The sequence below is a fragment of the Furipterus horrens genome, unplaced genomic scaffold, assembly GCF_987537825.1.
Source record: "Furipterus horrens unplaced genomic scaffold, mFurHor1.1.pri manual_scaffold_6, whole genome shotgun sequence".
Taxonomy (NCBI): domain Eukaryota; kingdom Metazoa; phylum Chordata; class Mammalia; order Chiroptera; family Furipteridae; genus Furipterus; species Furipterus horrens.
The window spans coordinates 123667035-123686294 of NW_028327176.1; the positions used below are offsets into that span (position 1 = coordinate 123667035).

The 19260-nt window shown below is 36.6% G+C and overlaps 1 protein-coding gene across 1 annotated transcript in view; it reads left to right on the forward strand.

The window, feature by feature from the left end:
• MEI4 (meiotic double-stranded break formation protein 4) overlaps nt 1-19260 on the forward strand; it is a 153259-nt gene that overhangs the window by 95752 nt on the left and 38247 nt on the right. The window contains exon 6 of the mRNA XM_090280813.1: nt 11261-11392. Within this exon, the coding sequence (XP_090136939.1) occupies nt 11261-11392 (132 nt within the window). The remainder of the gene's footprint in view (nt 1-11260; nt 11393-19260) is intronic.

Consider the following 19260-nt stretch of genomic DNA (forward strand, 5'->3'; position numbering starts at 1 on the left):
TCTGTTATCTGGGTCTTTATTTTTCTTGGCCTGTGGGCTGATTTCTACTGAGCTGAGGCAGATTTATTGTCCATCAGAGGCCAAAACTAATATGCGAACATGCCCTCACTGTATACAGTACTGGCTTCAAGACTTTTAAGGCGTCTCCATAATATCTTTTATATCACTTCAGTTGAACACTAGAAGTGTGGAGCTAATATTTTATGACCAAGATGTTTTTTATTAACAAAAAGGGTTTACTACATCTTATAGACATTTTAAGATAAACAGTATTCTCTTTTTCTTATTCATAAAAGTTTGGTGTGTTTTGCCCTTGGTTTCTAATCAACCTGTCTTCATCTAGGTAGTTCCAGTTTTATTTTTCATCCTCACCCATACGTAACAATGTGGGTTGTTATTCTCCCTTTTATAGGCACATAACTACAATTTTTAAGATAATTCCTGTTGAGTTTGATTTTTCAGCTGTTTTAGACTTAAATAGGCATGCTGATTTCAAAACTGCAGTTAGTTTTCTTCTGTCACATCAAGTTTTTCTCTACAGTTTATCTTAATGTGACCACTCTAGGCTGGATCAAGCCTGGATCAAGGGAAGCACTAGTGCTCTTCTTCTGACTGAGAGCAAACCTCCCTTGAGTGGGGAGGGGTGGGGGACGACCTTGGAGACCAGCGACAGGTTCATACTTGTCTAGGCTATTCAGTTTCACATGAGACAGTGTGGTGAGAGGTTGTGTGCTGCTCTATATAGTGAATAGTATTTCGAAATGTAGATGTTTTAATACATTGTCAACTTTACTTTTGCTTTTTATTCATCCTCTTACAAGTATATATTTTAAATTATTACTATTAATAGTAAATATTTAACCATTATTGGCAATTTTTGAGCTTCAAATTTATCATTTCAGAATTGAGTGACCCATCCCAATTCAAACCAATACAATCTGATACTGTTGTTTAAGAAGACGAAATCAAAACTTCAGATCTAGTAGGAACCAAAGATGCATTGGCAATATATAAGTACTCTAACTTGACCTCAAATAAACATGTAAATAGTTTACACCCTAAACAATGCCTTTGATCTGTAAACATATTGTTAAATGTAAATATTACTATTTGGAATGCTTAATGTACAATTCCAGCTTGTCCTGATGAAATTCTTGTCATCTGCTATCACCATCATATTTATATTTTTAAAAACTGTATTCGCATTCCCCTTCAAGCTATAATTTATATCATAGATCTTTTTCATACAGAATCAAGGACTCAGCTTATTACCTGGCTAGAGACTACAGAGGGTAGAAAGTAAATACATAGTTATTAAAGCTAAAACCTCAGGCATCATTATACTTTCATGAATTTTAAAGACTGAAGTTGACATACAATAATATATTAGTTTCAGATATGCAGCATAGTGCTTAAATCTTAATATACCCTACGAAATGATCCACACTAAGGCTAGTAACCATCTGTCACTGTACATAGATATTATCATATTATTGACTATGTTCCATGTGCTATACATAACGCATCCTTGTGACTTATTTTGTAACTGGAAGTTTGCACTTCTTAATCCCCTTCCCCTTGTATACCAATCCTCCCATCTCCCTACCTACCTAACAACTATCAGTTTATTCTCTGTATCTGTGAGTTTGTTTCTGTTTTGTTCTCTTTGTTTCTTAGATTCCACATAAAGTGTAATCATACAATATTTATCTCTCTGTCTGACTTCTTTCACTTAGCATAATATTCTCTAGGTCCATCATGTGGTGGGAAAAAGCAAGATTTCATTCTTTTTTATGGCTGAGTAATATTCCATTATAGACATCTACTACATCTACTTAATCATCTATCAGTGGACATCTAAGTTAGTTCAAAATACTGGCTATCATAAAAATGCTGCAAGGGACAAACAAGTGCATATTTTCATTTTCTTAGTACACATACCTAGGAGTGGAATTACTGGGCCATATGGTAGTTCTATTTCGAATATTTTAATTGATTTTTATTTTTTTTAGAGAGAGAGAAACATCAACTTGTTGTTCCATTTAGTTATGTACTCTTTGGTTGATTCTTGGCGCGTGCCCTGACTGGGGATGGAACCTGCGACCTTGCAGTACAAACCAACTGAGTTACCTGGCCAGGACCTATTTTTAATTTTTTGAGGAATTTCCAAACTGTTTTCCATAGTGGCTGTACCAACATACATTCCCAACAACAGTGCATGAGAGATCCCCTTTCTCCACATCCTAGCCAACACTTGTTTTTGTTTTTGATAACAGCTGAGGCATGAGGTGATATGTCATTGTGGTTTTGATTCGCATTTCCCTGATGATTAGTGATACTGAGCATTTTTCCATGTGTCTATTGGCCATCTATTTGTATGTCTTTTTTGCAGAAATATCTATTCAGGTCCTCTGCACATTTTTAAATTGGATTGTTTGGGGTTTTTTGGTGTTAAGTTGTATGAGTTCCTTATATATTTTTTATTTTAACCCACTATCAAATATATCATTAGCAAATATCTTCTCCCGTTCACTAGGTCATTTTGCATCAGATTTTTAGTTTGATGTATTTCCACTTGTTCATTATTGCTTTTGTTGCCTTTGCCAGAGGAAACATATCCAAAAATATATTGCTAAAACCGCTATCATAGAGTTTACTATCTATAGTCTTTTTTTCTAGGAGTTTTATGTTTTCTGGTCTTACATTTAACTAATCCATTTTGTGTTTAGTTTTGCATATGGTGTAAGAAAGTAGTGTACTATAATTTTTTTACATATATCTGTGCAGTTTTTTCAACATCATTTATTGAAGAGACTGCCTTTTCCCCATTGTGCCTTCTTGCTTCCCTTGCGACAGATTAACTGACCATTTAAAAATAGATTTTAATTTTGGGCTCTTGTAAGATCCAATATTATTGAATGAAGCTGTAATTCATACTGTATTCATTGCTGGATGACACTGATGTGAGGTAGGGGTATGGAATGTGTGTTGTTCGCTTGTTTGATTTTACTTTCTTAAATATTCCTGTTTGCCATCATTTTATCTGTAGTTCAATTCCATTCTTATTACACAGAAAGTCTTTGGTATAACTGAGGTACTGAAAAAAACATATAGGCAACATTTCTCTCACTCAATGGTTAGGTTCGGAGAAGTCCCTGAAAAGCAGAAACTTGACAGAACCTGTCCTTGATTACCCTGAATCTTTTTGAAAGATTTAGCCCTGAGGATAGAAACAGTAAAGTTTCCTGAGTAGCAGGAGCATCCTTGAGCTTTTGACCCCAGGATTTCATTTCTTATACCCAGGGTGACCTTAGTTGCCTGATACTGAATCCTCGTCAAAGTAGTCTTTCCGTTTATAGCTCTGCTGACCTGGGTCCCATCGTCACAGTGGCCAGTAAGGTTTTCTCTAGACTTTGCCTGTACTGTCTCTTCATTTCTCATAAATCTGCACCATCTCAAATGAAGTTTGCCATGTGCCACAGACAAAGCAATAATTAACTTAGCCTTTATAGACTCTAAAACCTGTTCTCATTTCTCTAATCCTACTCTTATTAGTCCCAACATTTTTTATTCTTCTCCAAAACTATTTTACTTTTTAAAAATTACTTTCCTTTTTTTTTTTTTTAATTCATTAAAATAGGCCAGAATAATGCAGGCAGATCAGCTTTTAGGGCCCAGGTATTAGCGAACGTGGGGAGAGAGAGCTCATCTATCCTATGGCTTACCACATTTTTAAGTGCAGTGTTCCATAGCCCTTCTGACACTCACTCAGGCAGAGCCTTTATGTGTTCTGCTCCCTGTCCTTGTTTTGATACCAACTTGAACTGCATTGCTGATGGACTGCAGGAATCTCAGCCAGTGTGTAAGATACAGCTCATTGGGATCTGTAAACAAAGCCATTGAAGCCAACAGAACACAGCTTTTTCAATCTGTTACTAAATTGGACCTAGTGTTGTTTTTTATTTCATCTTATACATGGCTGCTGTCATCTACCCAATTAGTCTGAAAAATTTACATTGCCACAGTGCCTTTATATCAGGATTTTCATTACGTTTTGTTATGTGTATGTTTACTATCTCTTCGCCGACGACGCAGCTTTGACATCACACTCCGAAGAGGGACTCCAGCAGCTAGTCACTTGCCTTTCCCACGCATGCAAGGAGTTCGGACTAGCCATCAGCCTGACGAAGACGAATGTTATGGCTCAAGGCACGGGGACTCCCCCATGCATCACCATCGACGGGTACACCCTGGAGGTTGTCAACGACTTCACTTACCTCGGGTCCACCATCTCGAGCTCTCTGTCAGTCGACTTGGAGGTCAACCGGAGAATCGCCAGGGCAGCCACAGTTATGGCCAGACTGAACCGGCGAGCGTGGAACAATTCCAGCCTCACTGAGAAAACCAGACTGCGCATCTACCAAGCCTGCGTACTCAGCACTCTCCTCTATGGCAGCGAGACGTGGACCACCTACGCAAGGCACGAAAGGAAACTCAACAGCTTCCACATGAGGTGCCTGCGACGCGTCCTGCATGTCGCCTGGCAGGATAAGGTCCCCAACACCGAGGTGCTGAAGCGAGCCAATATGAGCAGTTTGCATGCAGTTCTCAGCGAGAGACGCCTCAGGTGGCTTGGCCATGTCAAAAGAATGGATGCAGGCCGTATCCCCAAAGACCTCCTCTACGGCGAGCTAGCAGAAGGCCAGAGGATGACAGGGCGCCCAAAACTGCGGTTCAAAGACATCTGCAAAAAGGACATGACACAATGCTCCATCAATCTCAACACATGGGAAGTTCAAGCAGACGACCGCCTAGCCTGGAGGCTCGCGGTCAGGCAAGGTACGTCACGTGCAGAGGCTGCGCGCAACGAGGAGGCGGCCCAGAAAAGATCGAGGCGGAAGCAGCGTCAACAGCAGCAACAACAGCCATCTGCCTTCACCTGTAACAAGTGCGGCAGGGATTGTCACTCCCGAGTCGGACTGCACAGCCATTCTCGGCGGTGCAGATAGACTCTCAAGAAGCTACGCCATTGTCTCTCGAGACGGACGGCTGCCGACGACGACGACGATGTTTACTATCCTAAGTTTCATTGAAAACTAATGTTTAAAATCAGTGTCCTAGAAAAGTTTATTTTATATCTAAGTTTCCTATAGAGCATATCTTGAAAGCATCAGAGATCTTTCAAAGTAGGAGCTTTATTTTGCATACTTTTTAATAAGGTAAAAAATCACGTGCCTCATTAGAATTATAACAGTATTTGATTTATATTTACAGGGTGGGGCAAAAATAGGTTTACAGCTGTGAGTACACAAAACACAAGAGTTTATTCTTGTGTTATTATTTACTAATTATTGTATTATCTTCTTTATGAACAACTGTAAACCTATTTGGTCCCACCCTATATATCAGTCTAATTGGTTTCTATTTTTTTTTTTACTTTTTCAATTACAGTTGTCCCATTTTCCCCCAATTTCTCTCCCCCACCCAGCCCACCCCCTCTCCCACAATCATATCTTTCCCCGTTTTCCGTATCCATGAGTCATTTATACACATTCTTTGACTAAATCCTTCCCTTACTTATCCCCCTTCTCTCCCTCTCCCCTCCCCCCTGTCGACTGCTATTCTGCTCTTTGTTCTATTTAGTTCTTTTGTTTGTGTTGTTCTTTAGTTTCCTGTATTAGGTGATATCATATGGTATTTTTCTTTCTTTGCCTGGCTTATTTCACTAAGCATAATTCTCTCTAGTTCCATCCATGTTGTCGCAAATGGCAGGAGTTCCTTCTTTCTTTCTGCTGCATAGTACTCCATTGTGTAAATGTATCACAGTTTTTTGATCCACTCATCTACAGATGGGCACTTAGGTTGTTTCCAGCACTTAGCTATTGTAAACAGGGCTGCTATGAACATAGGGGTGCATAAGTTTTTTTGAATTAGGGTTTTAGGATTTTTCGGGTATAATCTCCAAAATATATAAAGAGCTTATATGACTCAACATCAAGAAAACAAATAACCCAATTAAAAAATGGGCAAAGGACCTGAACAAACACTTCTCTGAAGAGGACATACAGAAGGTCCATAGACACATGAAAAAATGCTCAACATCATTGGCCATCAGAGAGATGCAAATAAAAACCACAATGAGATACCACTTTACACCTGTCAGAATGGCCATCATCTATTTGGTTCTTTTTAATCATTTCTTTTTCTCTACCAGTAGTTTGTATCTTTTCAGTTAGGACTAGCTTTAAACACAGTTCTAATGTCTATCTTAAAAGCCCTTTTTGTGAACCATACTGTGCAATCAGGGCTGCTGCTGCTTCTGCGGTGATGGAGGCAGCACTGAGAAAGGAATTTTTAAAGCTTCCAATCCCAGAACTACAGGCCTTCTGTCATCATCAGGATGCTCCTGGATCAGGAAGATTTTCCCACCATCACTGTTCCAGAATCCTGCTGCATCTTCTATAAACTATATCATCACTCAAAAGGGATGCCCTGAAAACTAACCTTCACCCCAAGTAATTATGACTGTCTTAACAAAAGATCAATTGATTAGCATAATTTAAATTACATCCAGAATCTTCTCTGAAAGAGAATTTTAGAAATATAATTTTGGCCTCCTTTGCTCAGGAAGCATGCTTAAAGAGTGTTCGAATGGATGTTCTAGTCTATGTGTTATGGATCACACCTCAGATTATTCAACATTCATATACTCCCTTTTCCCCTATTCAGGCTTGCCCAAAATATCAATAGCAACAACAGTAATGAAAACATAATGCACCAATGTTCTATAGAAAAATATCTATAGACTTCAAAAGGAAGGATTCAAAATCTCAATCATTTCATGTGATGGTCATGCCTATGCTAGTTAAGTCATAATTTTAATTTGAAACTTTATAATTGATGGACTGAATTATAAAGTAAATCTCTGCCAAATACCTTCCCCACATATAGACACACACAATTTATATTGACTTTCTTCCTCTACTCAGAGAAGGAAAACTCTGACTCCAAAAAACCTCCGCTGCCTTGCGGCATACCTCTTCAGGGGAAAGGCTAAGGGAGTAAACCCCGACAGAAAATCCGGAGCCGGAGTCCCTAAGGCGGTTTGACGTGTAGTCAACACCGGCAACTCCTGCGGCGCACCTGAAGCCAAGCTGTATAGACTCCGTCTTTCCCTTGGACCCTTCAGCTGCGAAGAGGGGGGGGGTGTGCTGCATGGGCAACAGCAGACCCTCCATATCACCCTGCCCAGGCTCTGTAGCTTCAGCTTCACTGGAGAGGACACTCCAGCATCATCGCAAGATGTCGATTCAACACGGGAGGAGACAGATACCGTGTCACTCCCGAGTCGGACTGCACAGCCATTCTCGGCGGTGCAAATAGACTCTTAAGAAGCTACACCATCGTCTCTTGAGACGGACGGCTGCCGATCGATCTTCCTCTACTGCTAGTCACTTTCTCACTTTATCCTTAGCTAGAACCAATTATTTGAATTTACCCAGAATTTCATCGCTGAAGCATCTGATCTTTTGGTGGTCTCACTTCATAAAGTTGTGACAGCATTCTATTTACTTCTACCATTTGGACATGTCAGTAATTCAAGACAAGATCTGGCTTCCAGATTCAGATATAATCTTCCCTGCTGCCACTGTATTATAAACTCCCATTTTTCCTGCCATTGAGATCATTTGCCCCAGCCAGCCAACACAAGAACCTTTTTTTTTTTTTTTTTTTTTTTGCTATTGGTAGAGTGTCATGAAGAATTCCATATAACCAGGTGGCAATCTCAACTTCAAGTTCACGAAATCAGAAACATGCCAATGTATCAAGCACCTGAATTTCTCAGTTCTCTTTCTGGTATATATGTATTTTGCCAGGACCTTCAAAACACCTGCCACATCAGCATGATATCATCAGTGCAGTGCATGAGCATGATGTCCTGTGGCACACTTTGATCATCAGAATCCTATGAACTAAGTAATGGCTCAGCACGAACAAGTTGACAGAGCCTTATATAGGACATGATAAGTATACTGCTATCTCCTGGGTGAATGCAAACTGCTTTATGTTATCCTTACTGAAACAGTAACAAACAAACAAACAAACAAAAAACCTTCCCAGATCAGAATCTTCTTAACAAGTATCAGAGGCAGTATTGCTCATGTCAGGAAAGGAACTACATCAGGAGCAGCAGCCCTGTGTAATTAAAAACACTGCCTGATTAAGTTTATGATATTCTTCAGAATCCTCCTATCTTCTGCACAGGCCAAACAGACAAATTTATTGGGCATGTGGTAGAAGTTTCCATCCCTGCATATTTCAACACTTCCATCTGGCACTGAGCTGTGTAAGCCCTCTAGGTGAATATACAGATCAAAGCACCTTTGGGAAGGCTGAGTTTATAGAAATGATTCCCCTAAACCACTGGGCCATGCAGGTAGCATCTTCGTGCTTCTGACAGGATTAAGAACTTCCAAAAGGAGGAAGCCTTTGAATAGCTGCAGGATGGGCAAGAACCATACCACCGCTGCCACAGTCTGCACCAACAAAATGCATGCCCTGTGCCCTGCTTCTCTTCTGTAATCTCTTCTAAATCAGGGTCTCAGATGAGTAGTTCTGATTGGCAGAATGCAAATCATATCAAAAACCCTAAGTGCAGAGGAAACTGGGAAAATTTATTTCTAGCTCTCCAGCCCCTGAAATACAGGAAGACGTGCCAGAACAGATAGAGATGGCATGGGTGTTGGGCGAGTCCTTCCATGGTGTCCACCACAGTAGCCTCACGTGTAATGTTATTGTAAGCCCTGGCCTCCCTGTCAGCCTCTCTCAAAAGCTCCACTGTATTTACAGAAAGGCAAGTGCCGATTAAGGTGTAAGGAAGAAAAGAGGCCATTTTTATCATTGTGTTCACAGAATTTTAATTACCTAATGGTTATATACTTAGTTTTTGCTCTCATATAAACTTCAATAATACTGGGGAGACAACAGTTCATAGCTTTATTATGGAAAAATCTCTCGTGAAATTTTCTTCTCAGCAATGTTCTCTAATAGGACTCTACTAACTCTAGAAAAATAGATCTTACAGTATTTAACTTTTCAACAGTGAATTAACCTTATATAAACCTCAATGCTTTTATATTATCCTTCTACAATGTAATAACTTTTAACCTTCACTGAGTACTTACTAGGTGCCTGGTACTATGTTAACCATTTTTATTGTCTAACTTAGTATGTACAATTTTAGGAAGCAGGTGCTACGACATTCACTATTTTGCACATACAGAACCTGAGACATAAAAGCTTTTATCAGTTGCCAGTATAAGTCAGTAAACAGTGGAGCTGGGTTGTGACTCTGGCAGAGTTGGGACTCATTCTGCAAACCTAGCTCAGTCATTACAGTCTTTTTTATTTTACTGTGAACTTTTTCTTCACTTTAAGTTATCCCATAAAGAATTAAATACTTAAAGGAGGTAAGTAAACATTGAGAGCATTAGCAAAGTACCCAACAGAGGTTCCTTAGAACATAGAGTACTTTAGATAATAGTACTCTTTCTTTCAGACAAACAGAAGTGTAAAAAATCTGAAAATAATAGGTAGTACTGGAGAGTTACGAAGGGTGTGAGTCTTAGCCAATTATGTATTTAAGAAATAACAAGATAAATAACTATGATTTCTATGGTAATATATTTATATGGTTTTATTATTGATTTAGAAAACTATTATTAATAGCTAGCTATGCATGCCCAGAATTATAATCAAAATTGCTTTTGAATTTTATAATTCATTAACTTTATTATTGTCATTGATTAAGCTTTAAAATTAAAATATTAAAATGTCAGTTTGAGAAATAGCTACATTCCCTAGAGGTCACAAGTAACATGTTTCATATGGCATTATTTATTTAGCATTAAGTTAATCATTTAAACATTTTATATATAAAAGCAATGTTTTCTTAATATGCTTTTAAGCTCATATAGAACAATCACAAGGTAGATGCCGTTTCTGGGTTTGAGATTCTCCTTGAAGCCTCCTTTCTCACAGATATTTTAAAGCCTAAGAGCCCATCAGTAGATGAGTGAATCAAAAACTGTGGTACATTTACATAATGGGATGCTATGCAGGAGGGAGAAAGAAAGAAGGAACTCCTATCATTTGTGACAACATGGATGGAACTGTATTCTACTTACTGAAATAAGTCAGTCACCGAAAGACAAATACAATATGATCTCACCTAATACAGGAAACTAATGAGCAAAACAAACAAATGAGTGAAATAGAACCAGAGGCATGGAAACAAGGAACTAAAAGTGACCAAGGGGGAGAGGAAAAATGGGGGGGGGGAAGAATAGGAAGGTACTAGTCAAGGAACAAGTATAAATGACCCATGGACATGGACAGTGGGGTGGGGATTGACTGTGGGAGAAGGGGTGGGTGTGGTGGGGGAGAGCAATGGGGGAAAAAGTGGGATAACTCTAACAGAAAAACAATAAAATATATATATTCAATGGATTTCCAGCTATGAGTTATATACACTTTACTTAATGTGATTAATAAGTGTTTTTCTAATAACTATATGTGAAATAGTTTATTGTCTCCCAATGTCCTTTTAATTTCATTTTAATTTCATTTAATTTCATTTACTTTTGATGCCTCTAGATAAAAATTTAGAGCTTCTCATTTTTTTCTCCTCACTCTAAAGTGCCTAGCTTTTGACTTGCGGAGAATAGAGAAGTCCTCTTTCCCACCTGTCCTTCTCCAGCATGGAGGTGGGACTTATAGTACATCAAGAGCTTCCCCAATGATATCTCCAAACTTCTCTCTCACCCTTTTCTATATGTATCTAAATATCTATATCTATATTTACATCTCTTTATATATATATATATATATATATATATATATATATATATATATCTCGACACATCTATATTTAGTGGCTACAGGCTTACAAGTCTTGTTTTGTCATCTTTATTCATTCTGTATGTAAGCTGTCATTTAAACGATTACAACCTCTTTTGATATTTCAGTTAAAATTTCCATTTTAGTACCTTTTCATACAATTCAAAATATTAATTGCTATATAAAATTTTATTAATTTTATTATTATGATTTATCTATTATCTTTCATAATTGTTTTAGACTGACTTTTTTTGTACTTCTGACAGCATGGAACTCAGTAGTGAAATCTTAGAAAATGCCCACTAACTATATTTTAACCTGACTTGATAAAAAGTAGAAACCTATTCATTTTTATCTCCAGTTTCAGGTACAGCATTATGTCTCTCAGAGTCTGGTAACCCTGGGAAGTTGCAGCTTGTTAAGAAAATCTATAATATCTCTGCTTCTATCAGAAATAAATAGCTTCATTGATGATCTGGATGCCATCATTCAGGTACTTAAAACTTGAAACTGTAACTTTCCTTTATTGTTAATACAGCTGTAGGCTTTTCTTTCCCTGTCTTCTCACTTCTCTTCTTGCAAAGCTGATATTTTAATTATCATCTTATTTATAATGTATGTGAATATTTTTACTGCTTACTGAAATTATGGAAAGATGTTTTCAGAAAATAGTTTTCCAGATACTAATATCTTATCATCTGTACTTTTATATATGTACCAAAGGCACCTCTGGTGACAACAAAGGCATGCTTAGGTGAATGGGCTTAAATCTCCACCCAGACAGCATGTTCCTGTAGCAAAGCAGCCAGAGAAAAGGGAAAGGGAAAGGTGCTAAGTGGAGAACAGCCTCTGGCCAGAGGTTCTTTTTCCCAATTGCTCGTGAGAACCATCTGTTTAACTTTTAAATATCTTGTGGCCAAGCCAAATGCCAGTCATATTAAATGGAGGTCTCTGTGGTTAAGGCTCTCCAGGTGATTCCAGTGTGTATCTGGGGTTGAAAACCAGTGCTCTAAGGTCTTTCATACGTGCAAAGTCTTAATGTTACTGTTGATGAATATGTCTAAGTAACAGCAGTCATTCCCATATTTTACTGCTGACACTGGAATATTATATATTTATTTTGTTAGCTCACTTAATATTATTGCTGTTCCTATGGTAGAATTAAAGTACAAGTAAAGGAAACCAGAGGTAGGTAGAAATGTTTTGGTAAAGAGGAAAAATTAATAACAAAAATATATGGATATAACTTAAAGTAGCTTTTAACCAAATTCTTTCATCTGAGTTCTCTATATTAAATGACATATTCCAATAATATTATATAATCTAACTGAATTCAGTAACTAACATGGTAAATCATCTAGTCAGAAGTTATTTCAAGTGACTATTAAATGATAAACTCTTTTAAGAACTCTGTTAGTTAATTTTTTTTAAGTAATTGCTGCTGATCTCAAGGACCTGAAAGTCAGTTTGAGGAAGAAATAAGGCATATATACTAACTGGTAAAAGTGAAATGTTCAAATGCATGGTGCTGTTCCTAGGAGCTCCAAGATCAAGGAAGTGATAAAGGTGGGTTGCAATTCCCTGAAAACATTTCATGGAAAAAAAACAACTTGAAAAATGCCTTTGAGTTGAAAAAAGAGAGGACAACAGAATATAGAGACACCAGGTATATTTATAAAAATGTGTGCCAAGGATTTTAAGGAAATGGGTGAGGTCATGGCATTTAAAATCAGGAAGTAATGTAGGGAATTAATGTAATCAAATGAGATTATTTGTGTGGAGAATAATAAGCTACAGAAATTTTATTTAATTTTCACAAAACTCCATGAAGCAGTTATAACTTTTACCTAGTTTATAGATGAAGAAATCAAACCTTAGAGCAGTTAAGCAATTTGACTAAGATGGCAAAAAGAACAAATGGTAAAGATATGACTCAAACCCTGGCTTTCTGATTGTTATGCCACTAAGATAACAATAACACAGGAACAGTAACTACTTTTCTGCTGGTAATACGTATTAGTATACTTTACATGAACTTTCCCTATCAGTTCTTCTAATAACCCATCAAGATGTTAGTATTGTTATTTAAAGAAAAGGAAACTGTTAGTTGGCATTCTTAATAATAGACAATAGAACTAACTTCAGCCAATTTATGTCTAAAAGGATACATCAATAGCTATGGAATTGTAGGGAGGGCTGAAGAGGCTGCAGGCCTTACTTTCATGAATAACTCCCATAACCACGCAGCAGAATTTAGCTACCAAAAGAATTGCTGCCTTTGCCATTATGACCAGGAAGCTCCCTGCTGAATCAAGGAGCTGCCGCTACCAAGGGTCCAGAAAACAGTCCAGCCACAATATACAGCTGCCAAATGTAGGCCCTGTACCTGTCCCTCTATGTGACTCAGTTTCAACTACAAAGTTTTTGTGAGTGCATTCGTTTCTGAACCAACATATTCAGAGTCCTGGCAGCAAGGAAGTATAGAAAATGTTGATTTATGGGTTTTTTGCTTTTACACTATAAAAGGATGATAGAGTGACTATTGATGTAGTCAGTCCACAGTGTCCGTCCATTACATAAAAGGATCAGAGATTAACATGCTGGTAAGAAAGAGACAGAGTCAGAGTAGGGAAAAGGGCATGATTGCAGGGAGGCCATTTATTTGGGACTTCCAATGCAATAAATCTTCCACAAGCAGCAATAATCACTGGGTATAAGAAGTGTTAGCCAAAGGACTCAAGGGAAGATTTAATGTGAAGGAGGGAGGAGAATCAATGCAAACATTAAATACTGTAAAACTGAAAGATAGGGAAAATGCCATCACTGAGAAAAGTTAGGTAGCTGGGAGGAAATGCTTATTTGTAAACCAAATAAGTTGAGTTTAGATATTTGAAAGTTGAGGAAACATTGAAGTAATCTAAATGTAGGCAGCTAGATATATGAAATTAAAACTTGAGAGAAAGGAGAGGGGCATACATAAATTTGGGAAATATCACTGTATAGCAATCATGAAATCAGTCAGAAAGAGAACAGGGATTCAGAAAAGTAAGGTGGAATGGGAAAGGCAGATATACAAACAAAAGAAGACAAATTTTACTTTACTATGTATGTTAACTGGTTATTATAAATGTCAGCCTAAAATGGTTTAAAATTTTTGTCAGATATAAATAATAACATTTATTATATATAATGTGGATTTTGCAGAAAATCTATAAAGTATAAATATTAAAATCATACTTCACATTTTGTTTTCTTTATATCTCTTGAACAGTTATTTGCTCCCCCCAAATATTGAGACAGTATAGTTTTGTATTCTGCTTTCTTACTAAGAAAATGGAGTTGTAGTGACTCAGTAGTGTTTTATGATATTCATGTTCCTTGATTTATTTAGTCTTTTGTTGGACATAAAAGTTATTGTTGTATGCATTTTAATCTATGATATAAAACTAAACCATCTTCTGAAACTGATTCATGGAGACATATTTCAGAAGTTGACTTTATTGAATTAACTACATTCAACTCTTATTCGTGAGTGGTATTCCACATTTGCATATAAAGATGAGGTATTACACAAAGTATATAAAATAATTATTATTTTTAAATAAAATTTCTCAAAAATTCTGAAAAATAACTTAAAAGTCATGAAAATTTACTGTTAACAGTACCCTTCCCAATAGGTGAAAATATAAACAAATATATGAGTTAGTGAATTAAACACAAAAGGCAGTGCTGAGCTGTGATTCTAGAGATAAGGGAAACCTGATGTGAGCCCTGTGACTGCCTTGAATTTTGGGTCGGGGCCCTTTCTGGACTGGCCTGTACAAGGGGAGCCCAGCCAAATCTTGGCAGCTTCCTGGCCCAGCTGGGGCAGAGACAGATGTTCAGAAGCACTGATGTCAGGGTCATGGAGCGAAGAAAACTGTGAAGAGGAAGAGCTCAAGAAATGTAGACAGAGGTTTATTTATTACTTGTTGACTACTAAGCTACATGTGTGCAGGAGGACACTTCACAAGGCCAAGTGAAGAAACTACTGAGTAAAGAACTATTACGAAGAAGCTGTGAGCTGAACAATAGTCAGAGCTCACACAATGCTTAAGGCAATCTTAATTCTATCCAGTCATATTGGCAATACCTTATTTAATACTCTGGGCATTCAGTAGAGACCCTAAAAGATTACACCTTGGCAGTATGGTGATTTATAATCCTGGGGAAAGGCAATGCTTGACGAATTCTAACAAAGCTTATAAACAAGCCTTGAGAGGATCTTACTGATTCAAGCTAGATTAACTGCCTGCTAGAACAGCGTAACATGGAACATCAACAACATGCTCTCTTCAGTGTCTAGTACAGTATTCCCTCACTTATCGTGGGCATTACATTCTAGATTCCCCTCACGATGTAGGAACCTTACATTTATTCTGCACTCTTAAACCTATGTAACTTTAACAACATACATATACAGTACCACAAAATCCTGTGATACAGCAAAAAATCCGCGATAAATAATTAAAGGTAATATTTTTTAAAATCCCACGATACAGTGAGGCTGCGATAAGTGAACTGTGATATAGAGAGTGACTACTGTAGTCATTCAGAGATCACAACATGTGAAGAAGCAAGAATGTATAACTCAAAAGCATGAGAAAAAAATCAATTAATGAAAATAGAACCAGAAATGACAGAAATAATGGAATTATCATGCAAGTACCAATAGCTATTACAAATATGTTAAATCACAAATATTAAGAGGAAAATAGGACATTTAATCATAAAAATAATATATATTAAAGCTGTTAAACACCATTCAAAACATTTCATATGTCTTTATTTAAGAAAGGCTTTTATGGGGTTTTTTTGTTTGTTTGTTTAAAATAGGTAACTGTTCATTTTAAATTTTATGTTATATCATTTAATTCTCCTAACTAGAGAGCAAAGCAGGTTTAGGATTATAGAGTTTAAGTAGCCAGCCAGACTATAGTCATTGTAAACATCACCAGGTTATTGAACCCAGGAAGTCTGACTCCAAAGTCTGGAAGATAAACTATGCAGTATTTTCTATTACTGAATGACCATTTTAGTTATTTGTGTTTCACTGTTAACTGTTTTATATTTTAATTTATCTTCTACATCCAGTATATATAGTGTCCCACTTATTATTTATAGAAGTAAAATTATTGTAGATAACATATTTATGTTGATTTTAATATATCCTTCATATATAATCTACTGTGAACCAGATTTTTGAATAAGTGGGTTTGTATCCTCTTATCTCAACATCCTTCCTATAGTGTTTATTTGAATTCTGTTTTCTTGGGACTTGAAAACTATATAATGCTGAGGATAAAACTTTGCTTATATCTTGACATATATGTACTTTGTATTGCCCTACTTGGAGTCTTTTCTTTATCAATTGATAAGAGTTCTGCTCTGGCTAGGTGACTCAGTTGATTGGAGCATTGTCCCATACACTAAAAAGTTGCAGGTTTGATTCCCAGACAGGGCACATACTTAGGTTGTGATTCAGTCCCTGGTCAGGGCATGTATGGGAGGCAACTAATCGATGTTTCTCTCCCACCTCTTCACATCTCTCTCTCTCTCTCTCTCTCTCTCTCTCTCTCTCTCTCTCTCTCTCTCTCTCTCTCTCCCTCTCTTTCTCTCCCTCTCTCTCCCTCTCTCTCTCTCTCTCATTCCTTCTCTAAAACCAACAAACATATCCTCAGGCAAGGATTTACAAAAAATGAAGTTTGTAGCTATCATTTCTTTTGGAGTGACAGAATTTTCTCCTCATGATTATTGTATATTTACCATCTTGTGACAAAAATCACCTTGGTTGTCTATTTATTATGAAAATAACTTTGAGAAAGTGGCCCCTGTAGGATTTCAGAGACTGCTGGCATATTGATTTTCTAAAGGCTTGATTCTTTAGCTGTTCAAAACTAAAAACAAAATCAAAACATTGATTTTAATTTCTCAATTATTATGCCATTGGGACGCTGTGTTGCAAAATTTTGTAACTCCTTTAAGTGGCTTTCTTCTTTTTAGATAGAATTCAAGCAGCTTCCTCATCTAGGAAAGCCAAGAAAACAATAGTTACAGAACATCCATGGGGTGTGACTATTTCTATAAAGAGAAGAAGTCTTGTTTTTAGTAAATTTTTTTGTGTGTTTAAGGATTTTATTAATAAGTTTAAAGTTCTCTAGATACCTAGATGATATGTAATTTTCACAGATGACTCTGGCCTTATGATCAGCTATTACTAAATTTTTTTTACTACTGAGTCTATTTAGTATAAGCAATTCTTTAGCTAGCAACTTTCTACTAAGAACATCCAATAGATGAAATTTCCTCCTGAGAGCAACTAGCAGGAGGTCCACTTGAGGAGAAGATAGGCCTCCTCATCAGCCTCCTTTTTATTCTCCTGGGGCAAATCCCCACCAGCTTTATCTGCTTCCTCCCAACTTGCTATCAAGTTCCTGATGCCTCAGTGTGCTAGACAGCAATTTTCAACCTTTTTCATCTCAGGAAATACTTCTATATCTGCAGCAAACTAAAAAACATATTATATATTGTTGCCAATCTGACAAAAATGGTATAATTTTTATTTATTCACGCTGGACAGCTATTGTTGTGTTGGCTGTTGTCATTTTTTAATTTGACAGTCTTCAGGCAAAAGAGGTCAGTGCCCCTGACTAAAAAGTTAGGTATTGCATGTTTTAAAAATTCTTGGGGGCACGCCAGTTGAAAATCGTGCTAGGAGAATGTTTATGGACAAAAGTAATTTGAGAAAGAAAATTATCTTTAAGAACGTATATTTAAATTGTTGACGTGGTAAATAGATTTATGGTATTTTCCTCAAAAATATGTGTAACAAATAAAAGATTAATACTAAGATTATGTAATGAACTATACACCAATAAGATAAAGAGATAACCGAGCCAATAGAAAAAGAGCTAACGATGTGAAAAGCCAGTTTAATAGAAGAGGAAACACAAAAGAAAAACTAACATGAGTGATCAACCTCAGCCGTACCAGGGAAATGCAAAATTACAAAACAATAAGGTGTTTCATGATTTACTGATTGACAACTTTTTTCAAAAGTTACCTAGACAACAATATCAGCTGTTAGTGATTTTGGGGAAATGGAATTCATCACTGGGTAAAGTTAATGCTGTATATCTTCTTAAGACAGTGGTCCCCAACCTTTTTGGCACTGGGTACTGGTCTCATGGAAGACAGTTTTTCTGTGGACCAGGGTGGGGTTGGGGATGGTTTGGGGATGATTCAAGCACATTACATTCAAGCTCACCTCCTGCTATGTGGCCCATTCCCAACAGGCCCAGACTGGTACCTTTTGGCAGCCTGGAGGTTGGGAACCCCTGCTCTAAGATACAACAGGCCTGCTGTGTCTGTATAGAGGAGACCTGTAGTAGGTTGTGGATTTTAAAATTTTTGTAACAGACAAAAATTGGAAATAACAGTATCTTTTTAAAAGATAGCTGGATGTATTACATCAAAAATGAGTATTCTTTAACAGTTAAAATGAATGTTAGGTCTTCCCGTATTAACAGTTAATAAATTTTGAAAGCATAATGTTGAGTTATAAAGAATAATGACATATCCAAGGAGGAAAGATACTCAAATATTCCAGTTTTGAAAATTATATATACAAAACTGTGCATACAGACACATGAGATACTCTTTCAGTATATCCATACTTTTAAAATTTCTTTTAAAGATAGAGAATCTGAAGTAAATATGAGAAAATATTAATGGGTGTAGAAAACATACAGGGTGGGGCAAAAGTAGGTTTACAGTTGTATGTGAAATAGTTTATTCGTGTATTATTATTAGTTATTATATTATTTTCCATACAAATAACTGTAAACCTACTTTGACCTACCCTGTATTGTGTGTACTCAAGAAGTATGCTTTTTTGCATTATGAAATATTTTTATGTTGAAAAAATATTTCAGAATTTAAAGTATAAAATAGATTCTAAAAGAAAAAGTCTCCTTGTGTATCAGAACTATATTAATTTAAAATGAAATCTCAGTTTTTAATGGTTACTTTACAGAAGTGTTTTTCTCCTTTATAGAGTTTATACCTTTATCTAATCAGCATTCTTTTGGGTACAGTAGCCAAACTATTAAAAATGAATAATGCTTTTGGAATACTGATAAGGATGAGTTGAAATCTGAATTTAGACTATTATGTACATATTTATATTAAATACTTCAGAAGCCCAATATTTACAAAGTAGATGAAATTTCTACGTGAAAATAAATGTTTTAAATTGGAAGAAAAGCATATTAGCAGAAGAAAAACTAAAACATTCTGCTGCTTTCATCAGAAAGCATTTTT